We start from the raw sequence: 24,874 nt of genomic DNA, 5'->3' as shown, positions 1-24,874 counted from the left end.
GACCTTGCTGAAAGGGTTGCTAGTGAATTGCAGGATATTTTCTGCATTCTCTCCCATCAGTTCTCAACCTTTTTTATGTTCTTGGATTTCCCAAAAAAAGGCGTATTTGATTATTCTGACTTTATTCAGAGCACGCACGTATATCAGCATATTATATATAATTTGTGTCACTGATCAACTACAACAGTCTTTGCTTTATTGCTCCTGACTGTTATTGTTGAATTTTAATTGTGTGTTATTTTATAAGCGTCGTGATATCAATTAGGGGTTCACTGGTGCTATGCCAATTTATAGTAGCAGCCTAAGAATTGTAAAGGTTTAGTTGGAAGCTGTATGTTTGTAGTAAATATATCGACAAATAAAAGTCTGTAAATATTGGCTCCATTCAGAGAATTAGAGAGTCATAGCATCATACCGTACAGAAGAGTCCCTTTGGCCCATTGAGTCTGTATCACCTGAAATGCACTACAACCTATATTAATACCATCTTTCCTTACTAGGTCCACAGACTTCAATATTATGACACTTAAAGTGCTTATCTAAGTAGTTAGAGTCATAGCAATGCCCAGCATGCAAACAGACACTTTGGTCCAACTCCTCCATGCCAACTAGATATCCCAAATTAATCCTGTGCCATTTAGCAGAATTTGGCTCATATCCCTCTAAACCCTTCCTATTCATATACCCATTCAGAAGCCTTTTAAATGTTGGGATTGTACCAGCCTCCACTACTTCCACTGGCAGCTTGTTCCATGCACACACCACCCTCCACGTGAAAAAGTTGCACTTGAAGGTCCTTTTAGCATATTTTCCCTCCCACCTTAAACCTATGCCTTCTAATTTTGGACTCCTCCACCGAGGAAAAGACTTTAACTGTTCACCCTATTCATGCCTCTCATGATCTTATAAACTTCAACAAGGTCACCCGCCAAACTTCGATGCTGCAGGGAAAACAGCCCAAGCCTATTAAACCTCTCCCTATAGCTCAAACCCTCCAACTCTTGCAACATCCTCGGAAATCTTTTCTGAAACCTTTCAAGTTTCACAACAGCTTTCCTATAGCTGGGAGACCAAAGTTGAATGCACTATTCCAAAAGTGGCCTAACCAATGTCCTTTTACCTGCACATCCACCAATATCATTTATTCTATCCGTTGCTCCCGATGCGGTCTCCTGTACACTGGGGAGACTGGACTCCTCCTAGCAGAGCGCTTTAGGGAACATCTCCGGGACACCCGCACCAATCAACCACACTGCCCCGTGGCCCAACATTTCAACTCCCCCTCCCACTCTGCCGAGGACATGCAGGTCCTGGGCCTCCTTCACCGCTGCTCCCTCACCACCAGACGCCTGGAGGAAGGACGCCTCATCGTCCACCTCGGAACACTTCAACCCCAGGGTATCAATGTGGACTTCAACAGTTTCCTCATTTCCCCTTCCCCCACCTCACCCCAATTCCAAACTTCCAGCTCAGCGCTGTCCCATGACTTGTCCTACCTGCCTATCTTCTTTTCCACCTATCCACTCCACCCTCCCCCCCCCGACCTATCACCTTCATCCCCTCCCCATTCACCTATTGTACTCTATGCTACTTTCTCCCCACCCCCACCCTCCTCTCACTTATCTCTCCACCCTTCAGGCATCCTGCCTTTATTCCTGATGACGGGCTTTTGCCCGAAACGTCGATTTTACTGCTCCTCGGATGCTGCCTGAACTGCTGTGCTCTTCCAGCACCACTAATCCAGAACAATGTCCTTTACAGCTGTAACAAGACATCCCAACTCCCATATTCAATGTACTGACCAAACACCTTCTTTACCAACCTGTCTACCTGCAATTCCACATTTAAGGAGCTATGAACCTGCACTCCAAGGTTTCTTTGTTCGGCAACAATCCCAGGACCTTACCATTAATAGGAATGTCCTGCCCTGATCTGCCTTACCAAAATGCAGCATTACACATTTATCTAAATTAAACTCTATCTGTCACTCCTCGGTCCGTCTGATCAAGGTCCTGTTGTACTCTGAGGTAACCTTCTTGGCTATCCTCCACTCCACCAATTTTGGTGTCATCTGCAAACTTACTAACCATATCTTCTATATTCACATCCAAATATTGATATAAATGACAAAAAACAGTGGACCCAGCACCAAAGGGTAAATTGTTAAGTATAAGAAATCCTGGGTTCAAATCCAGGATAAATGTGAGAGTTTGAAGTGACATGGTGGCTCAGTGGTTAGTACTGCTGTCTTACAGTGCCAGGGATCCGGGTTCGATTCCTGCCTCAGATGACTGACTGTGTGGAGTTTGCACATTCTCCCCGTGTCTGTGTGGGTTTCCTCTGGGTGCTCTGGTTTCCTCCCACAATCCAAAGATGTGCAGGTCAGGTGAATTGACCACGCTAAATTGCCCATAGTGTTAGATGCATTAGTCAGGGGTAAATGTAGGATATGGGTCTGGGTGAGTTACTCTTTAGAGGGTCGGTATGGACTTGTAAGGGCCGAATGGCCTGTCTCCATACTGTAGGGAATCTAATCTAATCAATTCTTGTGGAAAACCAATGGCCACAAGCCTCCAGTCTGAAAAGCAACCCCCCATCACCCTCTGAAAGGTTGTGAGGTTTCCCACCTGAACTACCATCCTAGGCAGTGCATTGCAGATTCCTACCACTATCTGGGTGAAAATGCTTTTCCTCAAATCCCTTGTAAACCTCCTACCTTTAACTTTAAAATTATGCTCCCTTTTTATTGACCCTCACAATCTTATGCATCTGTATCAGGGTTCCCCCTCAATCTGCTTTAAAGAAAACAACCCAAGCTTATCCAACCTCTCTCTATTGCTGAAATGCTCAATCCCAGGCAACATCCAGCGAATCTCTGCTGCACCCCCTCCAGTGCAATCACACCTTTCCTATAATGCAGTGACCAGAACTGCACTCAATACTCCAGCATAAGCTCCCTGCTCTTATAACCTGTGCCTCAACTGATAAAGGCAAGCATCCCATATGCCTTCTTAACTACCCTGTTAACCTATCCAATTCTATCCTTCATTTGCTGCTTTCTGGAATGTAACAGTTAACTATTGACATCCCCTGGAAAATGTGTAGTTTGGAATTCAGTGAGAGCAAAATTTTGCTTACGTCTAATATAAATGATCTACCACAGCTGTTAAGGTACATGGATTTTTTTAAAAATCATCATTTTTACAAATAAAAAAAAACCTATATTTGGGTCTGGTCCTTAATTTGAATTAAAATGAAGGGGATGATGTGGCCTGTTCTGATGTCTGCCTGACAGCAAGTCTGAATGATTTGATATTTAGAAGTTAAAGGGAGCCCAGATGTTTTGCTGGGAAGATCTTACAAGGATTTTACAGGAATGTTTGCCTCCATGGTCCCAGAACGTTGCTAAGAATGTCATGTTGTGAATAGCTACGCTTTAAATTGTCCATTTGCTTCCAAGATGAAAGAGAGTTGGCATCTCACGGATAGCTGATTCTACGTGGATACAAGGCCGATGTGATTCACATAATCATGTAGGTGGACTTTGAGAGGAAAAGGTCTGAGATATCCCTGAGAACTCAGAGACAAAGTTAGTTTTCCAGGATCTGGAGAAGGAGAACAGCTATGGATAGCAAGATGCCGTGATTCAGGAATGCAGGTGAGAGCTCATGCTGAGGTAGGAAAGATCAAATTTGTGAAGAGTTAAAATGAGGCATGGAAGATCACCAAAATTCAGTGAGAGAGAAAAGTCTCCAGAAAAGCTTGCACTGTAAAAAAAAGCAAGTTTGCTTCGAAAAGCAAATCGCTTACAGTGTGAAATCTTGTTGTCATCATGTAGCTACTATTTGAACAAAGTTTGTGCGAAGATTTGTAGCTCGGGTGCTCGTTGTTGTGGTTCTGTTCGCCGAGCTGGAAATTTTTGTTGCAAACATTTCGTCCCCTGTCTAGGTGACATTCTCAGTGCTTGGGAGCCTTCTGTGAAGCGCTTCTGTGGAAACAGGAGGCTCCCAAGCACTGAGGACGTCACCTAGACAGGGGACGAAACGTTTGCAACAAAAATTTCCAGCTCGGCGAACAGAACCACAACAACAATTTGAACATTTGAAATTCCTTTTCCAAGTTATTCTGGAAAATTTGGTTACTAACACAATAAAGAGAGCTGAAAAAAATACTGTGTTTTTGTACACATGTCTGATGGGGGAAGGAAGGCAATACAAAGTGCACTTTTGTTAAAATGCAACATTTGAACATGTTTAAATGTACTATTCTGTTCTGTTACTCAACACCTTGTCTGTCTCTTAACAGTGAAATATTTTGCAATTCCAATGGCAAAGTACTCCAGGAAAATGAAATAATTAAATTTTCAAGATTAGCTGCAACTTATCAGATTCTGGCAGATGAAGGAGCTGACACATTTTACAACGGATCTCTCTCCCAACAGATAGTGACTGATATCAGGAATGCAGGTGGGAAAACGTACAGATCACTTTCTCAACATTGCTTATGGTCAAAACATCAACTCTCCTGCTTTCCTAATGAGAAGCTTATGCTTGAAATGTCAACTGTCCTGCTCCTCGGATGCTGCCTGACTGACTGTGCTTTTCCAGCACCACACTCTCCGACTCTGATCTCCAGCATCTGCAGTCCTCACTTTCTCCTGTCTCTACATTGTATCAGCTTGGTAGCAGCATTTAGAGAGCATATGTGGTAGGTTGGAGCTTCTGACCCCATCAACTGATTACTGTATTTTCAATTATTTATTTTTATTTCATTTACGGACACAATGTATAAGTGGTGGCAAGGCTAGCACTTATTGTCCATTTTTAATTGCCTTGATAAGGTGGTGGTGCACCTTTTTGAACTACTCAGTGCAGTCTTTGTGATGTGCGTACAACAAACATCTGTTAGAGTTTCAGAATTTTGACGAGTGATATTGAACGAACTGTAACACAGTTCCAAGTTCGAATGGTGATTGACTTGGAAGGGAAATTGGAGATGGTGGTGTTCACATTGCCTGCTGCCCCTGTTCTTCCAAGTGTAGAGAAAATAGGTTGAGAAAATTCTGTCAAGAGTTTTTGCAAGGAATGAAATGCATCTTGTAGATAGTACACATAGCTGCCATGAACAATAGTGGTGACGAAAGTGAATGTTGAAACTGATAGATTTGGTGCCAATCTTTATCCTCAATAGGTTCAGGCTTCTTGAATGTTATTGCAGCGAGCTGAAAATTTTCATTTACATACATATAGAAAACAAAAGCAACATTAATAATTTAACATGCGTTCAACACCCATATGCATACAATTATAGAACTATAATTCTCTACTTTTCCTTTTTCAACTATTCCTGCTGAGGCTACTCCAATGGCTGCAGAAGATTTAGATGTAGATTATGTATTTATCTCCTTGAACTAGTTGGATGCTCTTATCTGAAGTCCACTGGGCTTTGAGCCAATATGGACACTGTCAACAATTGCCCTACCTTCACGTGTGTAGTTGTAGATTTGTAGGTTACAAGACTGCATATGAAGTTTATAATATGGAAGAGGGGTGTGAGTCAAAGGGTTAAAGGTGGAAGCTGCTTGCGCAGAGTCAGCCAATTCCACTGTTTGTTTTCATTATCATTGCTCTCATGGCTAACCTGCAATTGCCCAGCAGCCATGGAGAACTCCCTGCTGCAGCTCATTGTGGCACTGCCTGGTTCAGGCAAATTTTCTCACTTTTAGACAAAGTTCAAAAGCAGAAGAGTTTCCTGGTGAGACACCTTGGTAAGAACACTCACTGATCTTATGTTAATCAAGAATAAAGAAGGGAATTTGAGCTTGGAGGCAGAGGATGTGGCTGAGATCCTAAATGGTACTTTGCATTGGTATTGACTCATGAAAAGATATGGAGGATAGTGAGATTTGTTTGGAGCATGCTAATATGTTAGGTCATTTTGAGATCAAGAAAGAAGTGGTGTTTGGTCTCTTGAAGAGCATTAAGGCAGATAAGTCCCCAGGGCCCGATGGTGTCTACCCCAGATTACTGAGAGAGGCAAGAGCGGAGATTGTTGGGGCCTTGACCAAGATCTTTGTATCCTCGCTAGCCACTGGAGAAGTCCTGGAGGACTGCTGAGTAGCCAATGTTATTCCTAGATTCAAGAAGGAAAATAGGAATAATGCAGGAAACTATAGACCGGTGAGTCTCATATTGGTGTTTGGGACAATATTGGAGAGAACTCTTAGGGGTAGGATTTATGCACATTTGGAAAAGCATGGACTAATTAAGGACAGTCAGCATGGTTTTGTGCAGGGCAGGTCATATCTTACTAACTTAATTGAATTTTTCAAGGAGGTGACGAGGGTGATTGATGAGGTTAGAGCAGTGGTAGTTGTTTACATGGACTTTAGTAAGTCTTTTGACAAGGTCTAGATTAGATTACCTACAGTGTAGAAACAGGCTCTTTGGCCCAACAACTCCACACTGACCTTCTGAAGAATAACCCATCCAGACCATTTCCCTCTGACTAATACTCCTAACACAATGGGCAATTTAGCATGGCCAATTCACCTGACCTGCATATCTTTGGCCTGTGGGAGGAAACCGGAGCACCTGGAGGAAACCCACACAGACACGGGGAGAATGTGCAAACTCCACACAGTTGCCCAAGGCTGGAATCAAACCTGGGTCCCTGATGCTGTGAGTCAGCATGGCTAACCACTGAGCTACCGTGCCGCCCCCTCAGGGTAGGCTCATCCAGAAGATTAAGATGCATGGGATCCACGGCGACTTGGCCGCGTGGATTCAGAAGTCAGAAAGTAGTGGTGGAAGGGTATTTTTCAGGCTGGAGGTCCATGACTAGTGGTGTTCCGCAGAGATCCATATTGACCTCTGCTGTTTGTGATATATATGACTTGGATGAAAATGTAGATTAGTGGGTTAGTAAATTTGCAGACAATACAAAGATCAGTGGAGTTGATGATAATGCAGAAGGTTGTCAAAGGATACAACAGGATATAGATCAGTTGCAAATATGGGCGCGGAAATGGCAGATGGAGTTTAATCTGGGTAAGTGCACATTGGCACCAACGACATAGGTAGGAAGAGGGGTGGGGAGGTCATTCAGGAGTTCAGGGAGTTAGGCTGGAAGCTAAAAGCTAGGATGGACAGAGTCATCATCTCTGGGTTGCTGCCGGTGCCACATAACAGTGAGGCAAGGAATAGGGAGAGAGTGCAGTTGAACACGTGGCTGCAAGGATGGTGTAGGAGGGAGGGCTTCAGGTATTTGGACAATTGGACTGCATTCTGGGGAAGGTGGGACCTGTACAAGCAGGACGGGTTGCACCTGAACCAGAAGGGCACCAATATCCTGGGAGGTAGGTTTGCGAGCACTCTTCTGGGGGGTTTAAACTAATTTGGCAGGGGGATGGGATCTGGACTTGTAGTCCAGCAAGTAGGTTAGCTGTTTTTCAGGATGTCCAAGAATGTAGGGAGGCTGTGGAGAAGGTAGCACTGACAGGGAATACTTGTGGACACAGAGATGGGCTCAAGTGTGTATACTTCAACGCAAGGAGTACCAGAAATAAGGTGGGTGAACTTAAGGCGTGGATCGGTATTTGGGACTACGATGTTGTGGCCATCACGGAAACGTGGATAGAAGAGGGACAGGAATGGTTGTTGGAGGTTCCTGGTTACAAATGTTTCAGTAAGATTGGGGGGGGTGGTAAAAAAGGAGGGGATGTGGCGTTGCTAATTAGAAATGATATAACGGCTGCAGAAAGGCAGTTCGAGGGGGATCTGCCTTAGGAGGTAGTATGGGCTGAAGTCAGAAATAGGAAAGGTGCAGTCACCTTGTTGAGTGTTTACTATAGGCCCCCCAATAGCAGCAGAGATGTGGGGAAACAGATTGGGAAACAGATTTTGGAAAGGTGCAGAAGCCACAGGGAAGTAGTCATGGGCGATTTCAACTTCCCAAATATTGATTGGAAGCTCTTTAGATCAAGTAGATTGGATGGGGCGGTGTTTGTGCAGTGTGTCCAGGAAGCTTTTCTAACTCAGTATGTAGATTGTCTGACCAGAGGGGAGGCCATCTTGGATTTGGTACTTGGTAACGAACCAGGACAAGTGATGGGCTTGTTAGTGGGTGAGCATTTTGGTGATGGTGACCACAATTCTGTGACTTTCACCTTGGTTATGGAGAGAGATAGGTGTGTGCAACAGGGCAGGTTTTACAATTGGGGGAAGGGTAAATACGATGCTGCAAGACAGGATCTGAGGAGCATAAATTGGGAGCATAGGCTGTCAGGGAAGGATGTCATTGAAATGTGGAACTTTTTCAAGGAACAGATACGACGTGTCCTTGATATGTATGTACCTGTCAGACAGGAAAGAGATGGTCATGTGGGGGAATCTTGGTTGACGAGGGAGGTTGAATGTCTTGTAAGGAGGAAAAAGGAGGCTTACATAAGGTTGAGGAAACAAGGTTCAGACAGAGCGTTGGAGGGATACAGGATAGCCAGGAGGGAACTGAAGAAAGGGATTAGGAGAGCTAAGAGAGGGCATGAAAAATCTTTGGCGGGTAGGATCAAGGATAACCCCAAGGCCTTTTATGTGTATGTGATAAACATGAGAATGACGAGAACGAGAGTAGGTCCGATCAAGGACAGTAGTGGGAGACTGTGTACTGAGTCGGAAGAGATAGGAGAGGTCTTGAATGAGTACTTTTCTTCAGTATTTACAAATGAGCGGGACCGTATTGTTGAAGAGGAGAGTATGAAACAGACCAGTAAGCTAGAGGAGATACTTGTTAGGAAGGAAGATGTGTTGGGAATTTTGAAAAACTTGAGGATAGACAAGTCCCCCGGGCCTGACGGGATATATCCTAGGATTATGTGGGAAGCAAGAGAGGAAATTGCAGAACCGTTGGCAATAATCTTTTCGTCTTCACTGTCAATGGGGTGGTGCCAGGGGACTGGAGAGTGGCGAATGTTGTGCCCCTGTTCAAAAAAGGGAATAGGGATAAACCTGGGAATTATAGGCCAGTTAGTCTTACTTCGGTGGTAGGCAAAGTAATGGAAAGGGTACTGAGGGATAGGATTTATGAGTATCTGGAAAGACACTGCTTGATTAAGGACAGTCAGCATGGATTTGTGAGGGGTAGATCTTGCCTTACAAGTCTTATTGAATTCTTTGAGGAGGTGACCAAGCATGTGGATGAGGGTAGAGCAGTGGATGTAGTGTACATGGATTTTAGTAAGGCATTTGATAAGGTTCCCCATGGTAGGCTTATGCAGAAAGTCAGGAGGCATGGGATAGTGGGAAATTTGGCCAGTTGGATGGAGAACTGTCTAACCGGTCGAAGTCAGAGAGTGGTGGCAGATGGTAAATATTCAGCCTGGAGCCCAGTTACGAGTGGAGTTCCGCAGGGATCAGTCCTCTGCTGTTTGTAATTTTTATTACTGACTTGGAAGAGGGAGTCGAAGGGTGGGTCAGTAAATTTGCAGACAATACGAATATTGGTGGACTTGTGGATAGTGAGGAGGGCTGTTGTCGGCTGCAAAGGGACTTAGATATGATGCAGAACTGGGCTGAGGAGTGGCAGATGGAGTTCAACCCTGTCAAGTGGGCGGCACGGTGGCACAGTGGTTAGCACTGCTGCCTCACAGCGCCAGAGACCCGGGTTCAATTCCCGACTCAGGCGACTGACTGTGTGGAGTTTGCACATTCTACCCGTGTCTGCATGGGTTTCCTCCGGGTGCTCCGGTTTCCTCCCACAGTCCAAAGATGTGCAGGTCAGGTGAATTGGCCATGCTAAATTGCCCGTAGTGTTAGGTAAAAGGGGCAAATGTAGGGCAATGGGTGGGTTGCGATTCGGCAGGTCGGTGTGGACTTGTTGGGCCGAAGGGCCTGTTTCCACACTGTAAGTAATCTAATCTAATCTAATCTAAAAAAAAGTGTGAGGTTGTCCATTTTGGAAGGACAAATAAGAATGCGGAATACAAGTTTAACGGTAGGGTTCTTAGTAAGGTGGAGGAGCAGAGGGCCTGAAGAAGGGCCTGTGCCCGAAACGTCGAATCTCCTGTTCCCTGGATGCTGCCTGACCTGCTGTGCTGTTCCAGCAATAAAGTTTCAACTTTGATCTCCAGCATCTGCAGACCTCACTTTCTCCTCGGAGGAGCAGAGGGATCTTGGGGTCTATGTTCATAGACCTTTGAAAGTTGCCACTCAGGTGGATAGAGCTTGTAAGAAGGCCTATGGTGTATTAGCGTTCATTAATAGAGGGATTGAATTCAAGAGTCATGAGGTGATGTTGCAGCTGTACAGGACCTTGGTAAGGCCACATTTGGAGTGCTGTGTGCAGTTCTGGTCGCCTCACTTTAGGAAAGATGTGGACACTTTGGAGAGGGTGCAGAGGAGATTTACCAGGATGTTGCCTGGAATGGAGAATAGGTCGTACGAGGATAGGTTGAGAGTGCTAGACCTTTTCTCATTGGAACAGCGAAGGATGAGGGGTGACTTGATAGAGGTTTATAAGATGATCAGAGGAATAGATAGAGTAGACAGTCAGAAACTTTTTCCCCGGGTACAACAGAGTGTTACAAGGGGACATAAATTTAAGGTGAAGGATGGAAGGTATAGGGGGGATGTCAGGGTTAGGTTCTTTACCCAGAGAGTGGTGGGGGCATGGAATGCGCTGCCTGTGGGAGTGGGAGAGTCAGAATCATTGGTGACCTTTAAGCGGCAATTGGATAGGTACATGGATAGGTGCTTAAGCTAGGACAAATGTTCGGCACAACATCGTGGGCCGAAGGGCCTGTTCTGTGCTGTATTGTTCTATGTTCTATGTTAAGTGTGCGGTGCTGCACTTTGGGAGATCAAATGTTAAGGAAACGTGTAGAGTTAATGGCAGGACCCTGAACAGCATTGATGTACAGAGGGATCTTGAGGTTCAAGTCTATAGCTTCTTAAAAATGGCCACACAAATAGAGAGGGTGGTGAAGAAGGTGAATGTACACTTTGTGTACACAAGTCAGGGTGTCTTTAAAAGAGTTTAGTTAGACCACACTTATAGTACTGCATTCAATTCTGGTCGCCATATTCAGGAAGGGTGTGGAGACTTTGGAGAGAGTGTGCAGAAAAGCTTTATTCGGATGCTGCCTGGGTTAAAGGGAATGAGATATAAGGAAAGGCTAGGAAAACTCAGGTTGTTGTCTCTTGAACAGTGAAAGCTGAGAGAAGACTTGATAGAAATTTATGAAATTATGAGATGCATTTTGATGGTCAGAATCTTTTTCCCAGAGATGAAATATTAATACTCGGGAGGTAAGCATTTAAGGTGAGAGGGGAAAATTTCAAAGGTAACGTAAGGGCCAGGGTTTTTGCACAGAGAGTGGTAGGAGTCTGGAATTCACTGCTGAGGTAGTGATGGAGGCAGATACAATAAGGGCATTTAAGGGACTTTTAGATAAGCACATGAATATGTAAGGAATGAAAGGATATGGACAAAGTGCAGGCAGAACGAAGTAGTTTTATTTGGCATCATGTTCGGCACAATATCGTGGGCCGAAGGGCCCGTTCCTGTGCTGTGTACAGTTCTATGTTCTATGTTCTATGTTCTAATCAGGCAGCTGACTGTTGATGGGCTTTCTGCTGAAGTTACAAACCTGAAGCAGGTAATCCCACCCACCTAGAGTTGCTGGCCAAATAAGAGGCAATACCTCCAGAACTTGCAACACCACATTGGTTACTATGACTATGGCTGGGATACAAACCCAGGATCCTCTAGGTTCTGCACCCTGGGTCACCAGTAATGCTATTCAGGGTGGGATAATAGTGAAAGCCACAGGTGGGAACTATGTCTGATGCACGATTCAGGTGATTTCTCGTTCTGTGGACAAAGACATCAGAGCAAGAGCCCTCACACGTCATAGCACTGAAGTTAGAGATGGACTCATTCAATCATGTGCAGTGCCTCTGAAAGGGGCTGTTCCAAAATTGTTGATGGAACCTTAGCTGTGCAGCTTGAAGCATCCTTTACTCTCTGCAGGTGATTCTGTGCAGCTGTCTGTCTTTCACACCCTGCTCCTAATCATTTATGATGTGTGAAACATAGTGTGAGATCCCAGCTGCCTGCCTTCCATTCTTACTGAGGTTTCTATATTTGAGATAGTGGACGGTGTACCTGTGTCCTGTCATGAACTGTCCTTACATGTATCTTCAACCCCTTCCTGTAGCATTGCTTGTGAGATGCTTGAACAGCCTGATGAAGGTGAGGGGCATGAAAGAGACTTGTCATCTTAAAAAAATTCAACGTTGTCATCATTGTGTACATTGTCATACCTCAGTAGCTGGTAACATTAACTCAAACTGAGTGAATTCTGTATGCATGTGGCTGTGATTAATATTTAATTATGTCACAATTTAATTTAAGCACAGTGACAGATAGGAAAGTAAATTGTGAAGAGGACATAAGAAAGCTACAAAGGAATATGATAGTTTAGCGCACAGGCAAAGATCTAGTAAATGAATTATAAAGTGGAAAACTGTGAGATTGTCCAATTTGGCAGCAAGAATGAAAAAGAAGCACATTAGCTCAGTGGTGAGAGATTGCAGATCTCTGAGATGCACCACAATCTGTGTGTCCTCGTGTATGAATTGCAAAGTTTGGTATGCAGGTATAGCAAGCAGTTTGGAAAGCCAATTTACTGTGAGGGGAATTGATCACAAAAGTGGGGTGGTGATGCTTCAATTAACGATGAGGCTGACATGAACACAGGAGACTGGGAAAAATCTGGCTGGAGGAAAATCAAGAAACCAATGCAGATGTAAATAACAGGAAGTTCAGAATTCTGGAAAAGAAATACAGATATTATCGTTATGAAGATTGCAATATCCAGTGGGAAAGTGCTAATGTCTGGTGTATTTCTGGAACTGACAAGGTTTACTTATTTTTTGAAAAAAGGGAATGGGGAGAAAGCAAGAACAGGTACTCGGATGATCAGCCATGATCATACTGAATGGCAGAACAGGATTGTGGGGCTGAATGACTGTTATATTCTATGTTTCTATGCGATACAGTACACTGGTGAAAGTACATCTGGAATACTATGTACAGTATTCCTTATTTAAGAAAGGATGTAAATGCATTACAGGGGCCGTTCAGAGAATGTCTATGAAACTAGTGGGCTGGTTGTTTTAGTGGAAAGATTGATAGGCTAGGGGTTTGTATTCACTGGAGTTTAGAAGAGTGAAATGTGGCTTGATTGAACCACAAAAGGATCTTATCAGGGTGGATGTGGAAAGTATGGAACTCATCACCTGAGATATTTATAAAGCAGACCCAGGGATGGAACTGCAGAATTATCTGCACTTGAGCTGGTACTAGCCTATGTATGCCACGAGTAGTGGGTCTACTTTGGTGTCCCTTTCCAGTCAGGCTTCTTGAATCATTACATTGGAGGCTGAGTGTTTACAAAATTATGAAGGGCATGGATAGGGTAAATAGGCAAAGTATTTCCCCTGGGGTCGGGAGTCCAGAACTAGAGGGCATAGGTTTAGGGTGAGAGGGGAAAGATATAAAAGAGACCTACAGGCAACTTTTTCACACAGAGGATGTGTATGGGATGAGCTGCCAGAGGAAGTGGTAGAGGCTGGTACAATTGCAACATTTAAGAGGCATTTTGATGGATTTATGAATAGAAGGGTTTGGAGGGATATGGGCCGGGTGCTGGCAGGTGGGACAGGATTGGGTTGGGATATCTGGTCGGCATGGACGGGTTGGACCGAAGGGTCTGTTTCCATGCTGTACATCTCTATGACTCTATGATTCTATTAGTGATGAGAGTCAAGAAGTTTAGATTAGATTACTTTAGATTACTTTACAGTGTGGAAACAGGCCCTTCGGCCCAACAAGTCCACACCGACCCGCCGAAGCGCAAACCACCCATACCCCTACATTTACCCCTTACCTAACACTATGGACAATTTAGCATGGACAATTTAGCATGGCCAATTCACCTGACCTGCACATCTTTGGAACTGTGGGAGGAAACCGGAGCACCCGGAGGAAACCCACGCAGACACGGGGAGAATGTGCAAACTCCACACAGTCAGTCACCTGAGGCGGGAATTGAACCCAGGTCTCTGGCGCTGTGAGGCAGCAGTGCTAACCACTGTGCCACCGTGCCGCCCCTAAGTGTTTCAGACAGCCTTGCCTTTCAAAGAATCTGATAAGGTCGTGATGAGGAAATATTGAAAATGATGCTCTTTGGGAAACTGCAGCCTTATGATGCTGTTGTGGAGGATATGCCTCAGTACACTGAAAGAATGACATATTTTTACAAACAGGATAGAAGGTGATCATTGACAAAAGACCATTCTCCCGTCTGCTTGTTGGGCCCTGAATTTCTGCTTCAGAAAGAATGCAACCTACCCAGCGTCCACAGCGCTGATGAACTGATAGATATGGTAGCAGACCACTATGATCCTAAACAATTTGATATACTTCAGTGTAACATGTTAACATGATAAATAGATTTCCGAGGGAACCACTTACTGAATCCTTGATGAGACTGCGGAAATTGCTGCAACACTATGTGTATGGGTGAGTACTTTGGGAAATGTTAAGGATTGCTCAGTTTGTGAATTAATAAATACAGAGGATCCTTGATTATCCAAATAAGGACTGGCACTATTTCATTCAGATAATTGATTATTCGATTAATTGATTTAATGCCTCTCCTCTGGGGTTCGGAGTTTTCTGAAGTTTCCTTTTTCCTCTCTCTGCCCGCCTTGCTCCTTCTCTCTGTCTCAGGGTTGGTTTCTGAGCAGACACACACATGTGTGTAAAGGACCTGTAGCATTGCTGAAGCCTCCCGACCCCCACACCACCATCAGTTCAATGGGATTGACACACCAACGTCATCCAACCCCCCCCCCCCCCAACACCATCCCCTACCTGAACTCCCACCCCCACCCCCATATGACCCCCCCCAACCCCCGCTCCCGTCCAACCCACCAACCCCCCCCCCCGTCCACCCCATTCCCATCTGACCCAGCCCAAACCCCCGTCCCATCCAACCCCCCCCAAACCCCACCCCGCCCCCATCCGACCCTCCCCAACCCCACCCCCATCTACCCCACCCTGTCCGACTCCCCCAACCCCGCTCCTGTCCATGCCGCCCCGTCCAACCGCTACAACCTTGCCCCCCAACCTAAACCTGTCCAAATTCCCCCAACCGTGACGCCCCCAAACCCCACCCCATGTCCGACCCCGCCACACGTCCAACACATCCACCCTAGCCCCCTCGTGCCCCCGCTCCCTTGGGCAGAGAGGCTGGACACCAACAGTTAGACTGCTGCTGCCTTTGGGGGGTGAGTCTCCAAATACATACACACACAAAAAAAAACACACACAACATTTTGCAGCAACGTTTTTGTCAGTTTCCACCTTTGCCCTATACAGGACAATGTTGGAGAGATTATCTGGGGAAGGGGGGTTTCAGGGCAAGTGTCGGGAGAGAGAGAGAGAGGGTAGGTAGTCTGTCATTTGGAGACAGTGCCTGCACTCCCATCAATATCCAGGACTGTTCTAGGCAGCATTTCAGTGAGCCGAATTCATATTTAATCTTTGTAAATGAAAGGTGCAATCAGTGTTGGAAACACCTCTTTGATGTCATGTTTCTATCGAGACTTCGAGATCTCCTTCAGATAATTCAATATTCGGATAATTGATATTGAGATAATCGAGGTTCCTCTGTATTGTGTCCCAAAGGAAGCTACTGATTGAACCAGATGTGGTTCAATACTGGGCACAGCTATTAATTGCTTATGAATATACATTGGAACATCATCCAGGGTGACATAAAGTGATAGTGGATGCTTTGAGCCACCTGCTACCCATCAGCCTACCTTCACTTCTGAAAGTGGATGAAGTCATTGTGAGTTTGAGCTTCATAGACACTTCACCAGTATCTGCCAAACCAATCCAGGCTTGGACCCAAAAGGACCCTATGTTGGCAAAGCTATGTCATATCTACCTAAAATGTGGGCCACAAGGAAGTCCTACAGAAGAGTTGAAACCCTATATCTCAAGATGTCATGAATTAAGAAGATGGCTTTATCTTGTGGTAGCCTGGGTGGATGTCTCCAGTTTGAACCTGCGACGACACTTTAAGAATTGCTCTTTGGCTACCTAGGAATTTATAAAATGAAAATGCTCACAATGAGCTTCATTTGGTGGCCTGGCAAAGACACAGATATCAAAAGCCTGATCACATCTGGGGGGAAACTCCCCTCCCCTATCAGCGTTCCGAACTCCCCTCCCCTATCAGCGTTCTGAACCACCACCAGGGATATATTTCCCTCCCCTCCCCTATCAGCGTTCCGAATCTCCTCCACTTCCCGCTCCTCCGCCCTTGAGCCCCGCCCCTCCAACCGCCACCAGGACAGAACCCCACTGGTCCTCACCTACCACCCCACCAACCTCCATATACATCGTACCATCCGTCGTCATTTCCGCCACCTCCAAATGGACCCCACCACCAGGGATATATTTCCCTCCCTTCCCCTATCAGCGTTGCAAAAAGACCACTCCCTCTATGACTCCCTCGTCAGGTCCACACCCCCCAACAACCCAACCTCCACTCCTGGCACCTTCCCCTGCAACTGCAAGAAAAGCAAAACATGCGCCCACACCTCCCCTCTTACTTCCCTCCAAGGCCCTGAGGGATCCTTCCATATCCACCACAAATTCACCTGCACCTCCACACACATCATTTACTGCATCCGCTGCACCCGATGTGGCCTCCTCTATATTGCGGAGACAGGCCGCCTACTTGCGGAACGTTTCAGAGAACACCTCTGGGACACCCGGACCAATCAACCCAACCACCCCATGGCTCAACACTTCAACTCCCCCTCCCACTCCACCAAGGACATGCAGGTCCTTGGACTCCTCCATCGCCAGACCATAGCAACACGACGGTTGGAGGAAGAGCGCCTCATCTTCCGCCTAGGAACCCTCCAACCACAAGGGATGAACTCAGATTTCTCCAGTTTCATCATTTCCGCCCCCCCCACCTTGTCTCAGTCCCAACCCTTGAACTCAGCACCACCTTCCTAACCTGCAAACTTCTTCCTGACCTCTCCGCCCCCACCCCCACTCCGACCTATCACCCTCACCTTAACCTCCTTCCACCTATCGCATTTCCAACGCCCCTCCCCCAAGTCCCTCCTCCCTACCTTTTATCTTAGCCTGCTTGGCACTTTCCTCATTCCTGAAGAAGGGCTCATGCCCGAAACATCGATTCTCCTGCTCCTTGGATGCTGCCTGACCTGCTGCGCTTTTCCAGCAACACATTTTCAGCTCTGATCTCCAGCATCTGCAGTCTTCACTTTCTCCTTCAATGGGACATGCCTATCCTGCAATATCTTTAACCTATCTTTGAAAGCCTCCCACATATCAAATGTGGACTTCCCTTCAAATAGTTGTGTCCAATCCACATTTCCCAGCTCCTGTCTAATTTTGATATAATTGGCCTTGGCCCAGTTTAGTAGTCTTCCCTTATGACCACTCTCATCTTTGTCCACGAGTATTCTAAAACTTACAGAATTGTGGTCACTGATGCCAAAGAAATCCCCCACCTCAACTTCTACCACCTGGCCTGGCTCATTCCCCAATACCAGGTCCAATATGACCCCTTCCCTCATTGGACTATTGACATACTGCTCTAGAAAACTCTCCTGGATGCTTCTTACAAATTCTACCCCATCCAGATCTCTGACGCTAAGTGTATCTCAGTCAATGTTGGGAAAATTAAAATCTCCCATCACCACTACCCTATTGCCTCTACATCTTTCCATAATCTGTTTACCTATTTGTTCTTCTACCTCACGCTCACTATTGGGAGGCCTGTAATACAGCCCAAACAATGTAACTGCACCCTTTTTATTTCTCAGCTACACTCATAATGCCTCACTATCCAAGCCCTCCATAGTGTCTTCCTTTAGCACAGCTGTGATATCATCCCTGACCAGCAATGCAACTCCACTGCACCCCCTCTTACTTCTCTTCCTGTCCTGTCTGAAGTGTCTTTATCCTGGAACATTTAGTTGCCAATTATGCCCTTCCATCAACATAGTCTCTGTGATTGCAATAACACCATACTCCCAGGCACCAATCCACCCCTAAGTTCATCTGCCTTACACACTATACTCCTTGCATTAAAGTAGATGCACTTCAGGCCACCAGTTCTTTTGCGTTCATCTGCTCTCTGCCTACTCTTCCCCTTATTAATGGTACCTTCATGATTCTTACAGTCCCCAGTTTCCACCTCGCTGTCTACTTGTCTTCTCTTCTAGTTCCCAGCCCCCTGCCACATTAGTTTAAAACCTCCTCAACAACAATGTGTCCACTTCCTTCCTAAAGAGTGGGACCCAGAACTGTACATAATATTCCAGGCAAGGTCTAACTAGTGTCTCATACAAGTTCAGCATAATCTCCTGCTCCTGTACTATATAACCGTTTTAATGAAGACTAAGATATGATATGCTTTATTAAACACTCTTTTGACCTCTCCTGCTGTCTTTATTGATTTATGTACATATATATGCACACACCTAGGTCTCTCTATTCCTGTTCGCTCTTTAAAGTGTTTATACAATGTCTACACGTTCTTTCAACTAAAATGTATCATCTGATACTTCTCTCATTGCATATGCACTACATCAACAGAATTACCTTCATCATGGTTAGCATGGTGGCTCAGTGGTTAACAGTGCTGCTTCATAGCACCAGGGACTTGGATTTGATTCCAGTCTTCAGCAACTGTTTTTGTGGAGTTTGTACATTCTCTCCATATCTGTGTGGGTTTCTTTGGATGTTCTGGTTTTCTCCCACAATCCAAACATGTGCAGGTTAGGTGAATTGGCCATGCTAAATTGCCCGTAGTGTGCAGGGACATGTAGTTAGGTGCATTAGTCAGGGGAAATGTAGAGTAATTGTGTAGGGGAATGGATCTGGGTGGGTTGCTCTTCAGAGAGTCAGTGTGACCTTGTTGGGCCGAATGGCCCCTCTTTCTATACTGTCGAAATTCTATCCTATCAACCCTTCCCTTACCTCTTCAAAAAATCTCAGTAAGTTAATTAAATATGATTTTCTTTTAGACATGCAATGGCAACAGGCAAAAAGGAACACTGTCATCTCCAACTTGTCTTCCAAGTTGAACACCATTTTAGATTGGACAGTTTCTTTCTGACTTGGTCAAAATACTGAACTTGGTCCCTCACAGTACTGTGATCACCTCAACACAGACTCTAGCAATTCAGGAAGGCTTTCATCATCTCATCTAAAATAACAGAAATAGGAAGTAAATACTGCAATGCTTACATCCTAAGAGTAATTTTATATGGGCTATTATGACCTCCCTCAGAATTACATATAAACTGATTTTTCCATTTTGTCATGTTGTATGCTGTGCTAGTTAAACTGTGTAAGATGGGGGACAGTTGACCACTGTGATGATAATGTGCTTACGTCTACCCTCCTATATGTTGAAATATTTATTTGACATCTTTGTATTGAATTCTTTTCTCCTCTTCAGGTGGAATTATAACTCTTGAAGATCTGAAAGAATACAGAGCTCATTATGAATTGTCTGAAGATATGGTAAACATATCAATTGGTGACCACACGTTGTTTGTGCCCAACGCTCCTTCCAGTGGACTTGTGCTCGGATTAATACTGAACATCCTGAAGGGTGAGATATCACAGCAGTGACATTTATGTCAGCAGTATAAGCAATACCAACGGGACTTGCCAGAAATAAAATGTAATTTGCTTCTCTGTTGTTCCTATTATAAATAAGGTCCACAGAAACCCTCCTTTGGTTGTGCAGCCAGATCACTCAGTTATAACCTGCTCAGACTTCCAGTATTGATTTCATTATTTGTTCCAGCGATTATATTTGACTTCCTCAAGCTTCATGTTTCCCACATCAGTTTGTGAAATAACTATTTATAAATGAGATGTAACTGAGTGCTTAGAAAATCTTCATCGGGTATGTGGCAATTGAGGGCAGAAGATATGGAGTCAGCACAGCTATTCTAATTCCATTGTTTTCCTGATCAAATATTCAAAATAAACTAAGTCTGAAATGTGTGCCTAGGGCTCGAGGGGTGTGAAGGAGGAATAAATTTGGGATGAGGGATGGACAAAACGTCAGTGAGCTGGAAGACAGTTTTGAATCCAGGTTAGGAGGTACAGTCATGTGCAAAAATCTTTGGCCTGGTGAAGGTTAGGGTTCCCCAGCCATTGGTCATTGAAAACAAGATATAACTTAGTGGTGTTGTTGCCTCTTTTGGGTTGAATGGTTGTCCACTCAGTTCAAAGACTGTTGAGTAAGGCTTGACATTGTCAGACCCGTCGCTGCTGTTTAATGGGACTGAAAACTGTTCAACCTGCTATTTCTCCAAGGTTTCTCACTACAACTCCTGGAACCAGTTCAGAGCCGTGAAGTTGAGGAATTGAACACAAGAACAGGGAGCTTATAATGGCTGTATTTAATGCTAGGTCAGGCTCAGCTGGAATATTGGTTTTCATTGCCACATTATAGGAAGGATGTGATTGCACTGGAGATGGTACAGCAAAGATTCATCAGGATATTGCCTGGGCTGGGGTTGTTCAGCTTTGAAGAGAAGGGTTATTTTCCTTAGAGCAAGGTGGCTGAGGGGGGGATCTGATTGAGCTGAGCTGCATAGAATAGTTAGGGAGAAACCTTTCCTCAAAGTGAGAGGTCAATAATTCGGTGCACAATTTTACTTGCAAGGGACAGGAGGTTTAGAAGGGATTGAGGAAAAATGTTTTCATCCAGAGGGTTGTGTGTATCTGGAACTCACTGCCTAAAAAGAATGGTGGAGGCAGGAACCCTGAAGACATTTAAAAGCTTTTTAGACGAACTAGCAGAGGGATTGAATTCAAGAGTCGTGAAGTGATGTTGCAACTGTACAGGACTTTGGTTAGGCCACATTTGGAGTACTGTGTGCAGTTCTGGTCGCCTCACTTTACGAAAGATGTGGAAGCTTTGGAGAGGGTGCAGAGAAGATTTACCAGGATGTTGCCTGGAATGGAGAATAGGTCGTTTGAGGATAGGTTGAGAGTGCTAGGCCTTTTCTCATTGGAACGGCGAAGGATGAGGGGTGACTTGATAGAGGTTTATAAGATGATCAGAGGAATAGATAGAGTAGACAGTCAGAAACTTTTTTCCCCGGGTACAACAGAGTGTTACAAGGGGACATAAATTTAAGGTGAAGGGTGGATGGTATAGGGGGGATGTCAGGGGTGGGTTCTTTACCCAGAGAGTGGTGGGGGCATGGAATGCACTGCCTGTGGGAGTGGTAGAGTCAGAGTCTTTGGTGACCTTTAAGCGGCAATTGGATAGGTACATGGATGGGTGCTTAAGCTAGGGCAAATGTTCGGCACAACATCGTGGGCCGAAGGGCCTGTTCTGTGCTGTATTGTTCTATGTTCTATGTTCTATGTTCTATAACTCTTGAAATGCCATAGCTAGCATACAAGAGTGGGCGGCACGGTGGCACAGTGGTTAGCACTGCTGCCTCACAGCACCAGAGACCCGGGTTCAATTCCCGCCTCAGGCGACTGACTGTGTGGAGTTTGCACATTCTCCCTGTGTCTGCGTGGGTTTCCTCCGGGTGCTCCGGTTTCCTCCCACAGTCCAAAGATGTGCAGGGTCAGGTGAATTGGCCATGCTAAATTGTCCGTAGTGTTAGATAAGGGGTAAATGTAGGGGTATGGGTGGGTTGCGCTTCGGCGGGTCGGTGTGGACTTGTTGGGCCGAAGGGCCCGTTTCCACACTGTAAAGTAATCTAATCTAATCTAATCTAAGGCTATGGGCAATTGATGGAATATTGGCTCAGAATAGATGGGCGTTTGATGACCATCATAGATATGGTGGGCTAATTCACCTCTTTCCATGCTGTAAAAGCTTTATAACTATTCTGGATTACACATAAAATGAAAAGCTACACTTAGAATCATTATGTATCTAGACTGAATTTCATCTACAAACCTTGACTCGGTGCTACCACAGTTCTTTGAGTGCCTTAGCAATCAACTGCTTTCTTAATTTAGGGTCAACTGTACTTTGTTTAAATATAAAGTTTTATTTCTGAATCCAGACATCATTGTAAATTAGGAATACAGGGACTCAGTACAAACCTTGCATCAGTCTACTCAGTAAATTTCCACCAATGCATTGCTTCAGCTCACCTAGAGAATTCCTTACATCCAAATGTTTCCAAATCCAAAGCCCTTAAGAAATATTTCTACTCCCATCTCTTAATTGGATTTATATATGTTATATATTAAAGATTATTAAAGATAGTCGGCATGGCTTTGTGAGGGACTGATCATGCCTCACAAGCCTTATTGAGTTCTTTGAGGATGTGATGAGACAACTTCATAAAGGCATAGAGCCATACAGTCATACAGCATGGAACAGACCCTTCAGTCCAATTAGTCTACACTAATCATATTCTCAAACTAAACTAGTCCCACCTCTCTGTACTTGGCCCATATCTTTCCAAAACTTTTCATTCATGAACTTATCTTTTAAATGTTGTAACTGTACCTGCATCCGCCACTTTCCCTGGCAGTTCATTCCACACACGAACCACATTGTGTACACAAAAGGCCCCCATGCCTTTTTTAAATCCTTTCTTCAAAAATATTAAAAGGTACCTAAAACATTGGGATCTCTGTGTTTGACATTGCAATTTTAACTTCTGATGTTTACTCAAAAGAACTCCATTACCTTTGCCTACATATCCTTGTCACAAACTGTTTTTCAAGGTAGTCAAGAGACAGTAACCTTATTCACATCACACATGAATCAAGAAAGGAGTTTACTCAAAATATTTGCTGAACATTATTTTAAACTGGGAATGTATGGATTAAAATATATCGGTAACCAATGATGTACTTCTATCCAAAGCTTATTTTTTCTGCTGACATGATATTAGCTTGTTCAGTTTTAAAAATATTGGCTCATCCAGCTCAACTCCAGTTCCCTAATGCGGTTTTCAAGGAACTGGAGTTGGATGCACTTCCAAATATATTACTTCACTTACTCAGCAGTGCCGTGTCCTCTCCTGCTCAGTGTGCGCTCCAACTATTCACAAGGTAAGCTTTTAAAGCACTTCCCAGCTCTTGCTGCTGCTAAACAAAAAGGCCTGACTCTTGAGGTAAGTCCTTTTTAAGTGGGAAACTTACACCCTGCCAGCCCCCACTCCTCTCTCCCTCTCTCCTCGCTGCTCCAGAAAAAAAATTCTCAGCGAATACTTTAACACATCAAGGCAATGAACGAGAAACAAAGCAAGTTATACTGTTTGGAAGTGGAGCCAAGTTCATCATTGTTGCTTAATGGCTGCAAAATTACAATTAGATTTCTCATAATTGAATTTCAATTTTAAGTTTATAAAACACAGCTTTATTTTGAACAGTCTTATTTAAATGGATACAGGGATGCAGAACAGAAAAAGCAATTAAAGATGAAAAAAAAAAATTCCCCTATGATGGCAAACATGCTTCCTTCGGGGCTTGTGACTAAGTGGCAGGGACAGCTGAGCTATTCTGTCAGTAGCAGTTTTTGTATTGGACGGAAGTGAGGGTAGGTGGAGAAGGTGAGGCAAGAATACTGAATCCAAAATGACATTGCTTTCAGGAACCACAAAATCAATGCACCATGGCCTGAATTTGCTGAATGCGCAAACGCAGATCCACAATGTACCAGCACTATCGGTAGAAATTCAAGCAATGACTGTATTAATTCAATCCTGTCATAGCTCACTGGGGCTTTTAAGCAACTCCAGGGATAACTTCTTGAAAAGGTTCAACAGCTAATTATGATAATACATCTCTTAATTAAAATCAATATCAAGATCTGACCTGCTGAATTATTGTCATTGTAATCCCTACTGAGTCAATTACGGAAATACACTGAAGGTCTCAGAATCAGGTGAACAGGAATTGATTACAAGAACATAATAAATAGTCATATTGGACTTGAAACATTAACTCAAATTCTCTCTCCACAAATGCTGCTGAGTTTCTCCAGCACTGTGTTTGCTTCAGACTTCTGGCATCTGCAATATTTTGCTTTTATTCTCAACATCTACCCTGTCAAGCCTCCTCAGAATCTGGTATGTCTCAATAAGATCACCTCTCATTCCTGTTTTTAAACTTCAACCCCCTGGCAATAAAGGCCAAAATCCCAGTTGCCTTCTTAACTACCTGCTGACTTAATTGCATACTTTATGCTGCCATTGTCGCTAGTCAGACTAGATGTGGGGAGGGTGTTTCCACTGGGTTGATTGGATAACAAGGATCAGAGGGGTAGTCATTTAGGACTGAGGTGATGAAAGATTTCTTCCCCCAGAAGGTAGTCAACCAATGGAACTCACTATCGCAGAAAGCTGTGGAGGCCGAGCTACTGACTACATTAATGAAAAAGATTGATAACTTGTTAAGATTTTAAAAGCAGGAATATGGCATTGAGAGAGAGGATGAGCCATGATTGTAATGAATGGTAGAGCAGTCTTGAATGATTGAATGGCCTACTCCCTGTCTTGTTCCTATGTTTCTATAGTAACAGCACAGTGCTCAGCATTATTTGTGCATAAACGGTACAGCATCTTCATGCAAGGAGCAGGCATGTGGTTAAATATCTTAAAAATATTCAAGTTGTGCTGCTCTGTCATTAACTTCACAAAGAAGAAAGACTTCACCTGTCTGATACACACGAATGGCAAGAATGTGGCTGCTTCGTACGGCAAATATGAACTAAACTTGTCACAATACATAAGCCTTGGCGTTTCAA

General features: G+C 44.4%; 1 protein-coding gene across 4 annotated transcripts in view; it reads left to right on the top strand.

Annotated features, from left to right (window-relative positions):
- Positions 1–24,874, top strand: part of LOC122562890 (glutathione hydrolase 1 proenzyme-like) — a 150,080-nt gene that overhangs the window by 90,685 nt on the left and 34,521 nt on the right. For all 4 annotated transcript variants that reach the window (XM_088000279.1, XM_088000277.1, XM_088000278.1 and 1 more), the window contains 2 exons: positions 4,306–4,466; positions 19,583–19,738. In XM_088000279.1, the coding sequence (XP_087856405.1) occupies positions 4,306–4,466; positions 19,583–19,738 (317 nt within the window). The remainder of the gene's footprint in view (positions 1–4,305; positions 4,467–19,582; positions 19,739–24,874) is intronic.

The sequence above is a fragment of the Chiloscyllium plagiosum genome, unplaced genomic scaffold, assembly GCF_037043375.1.
Source record: "Chiloscyllium plagiosum isolate Xiang-an unplaced genomic scaffold, Cpla_swu_hap1 HiC_scaffold_24, whole genome shotgun sequence".
In the NCBI taxonomy this organism is placed as follows: domain Eukaryota; kingdom Metazoa; phylum Chordata; class Chondrichthyes; order Orectolobiformes; family Hemiscylliidae; genus Chiloscyllium; species Chiloscyllium plagiosum.
Note: the sequence above shows the minus strand (reverse complement) of the source record. Positions and strands in the feature narration are given on the sequence as shown.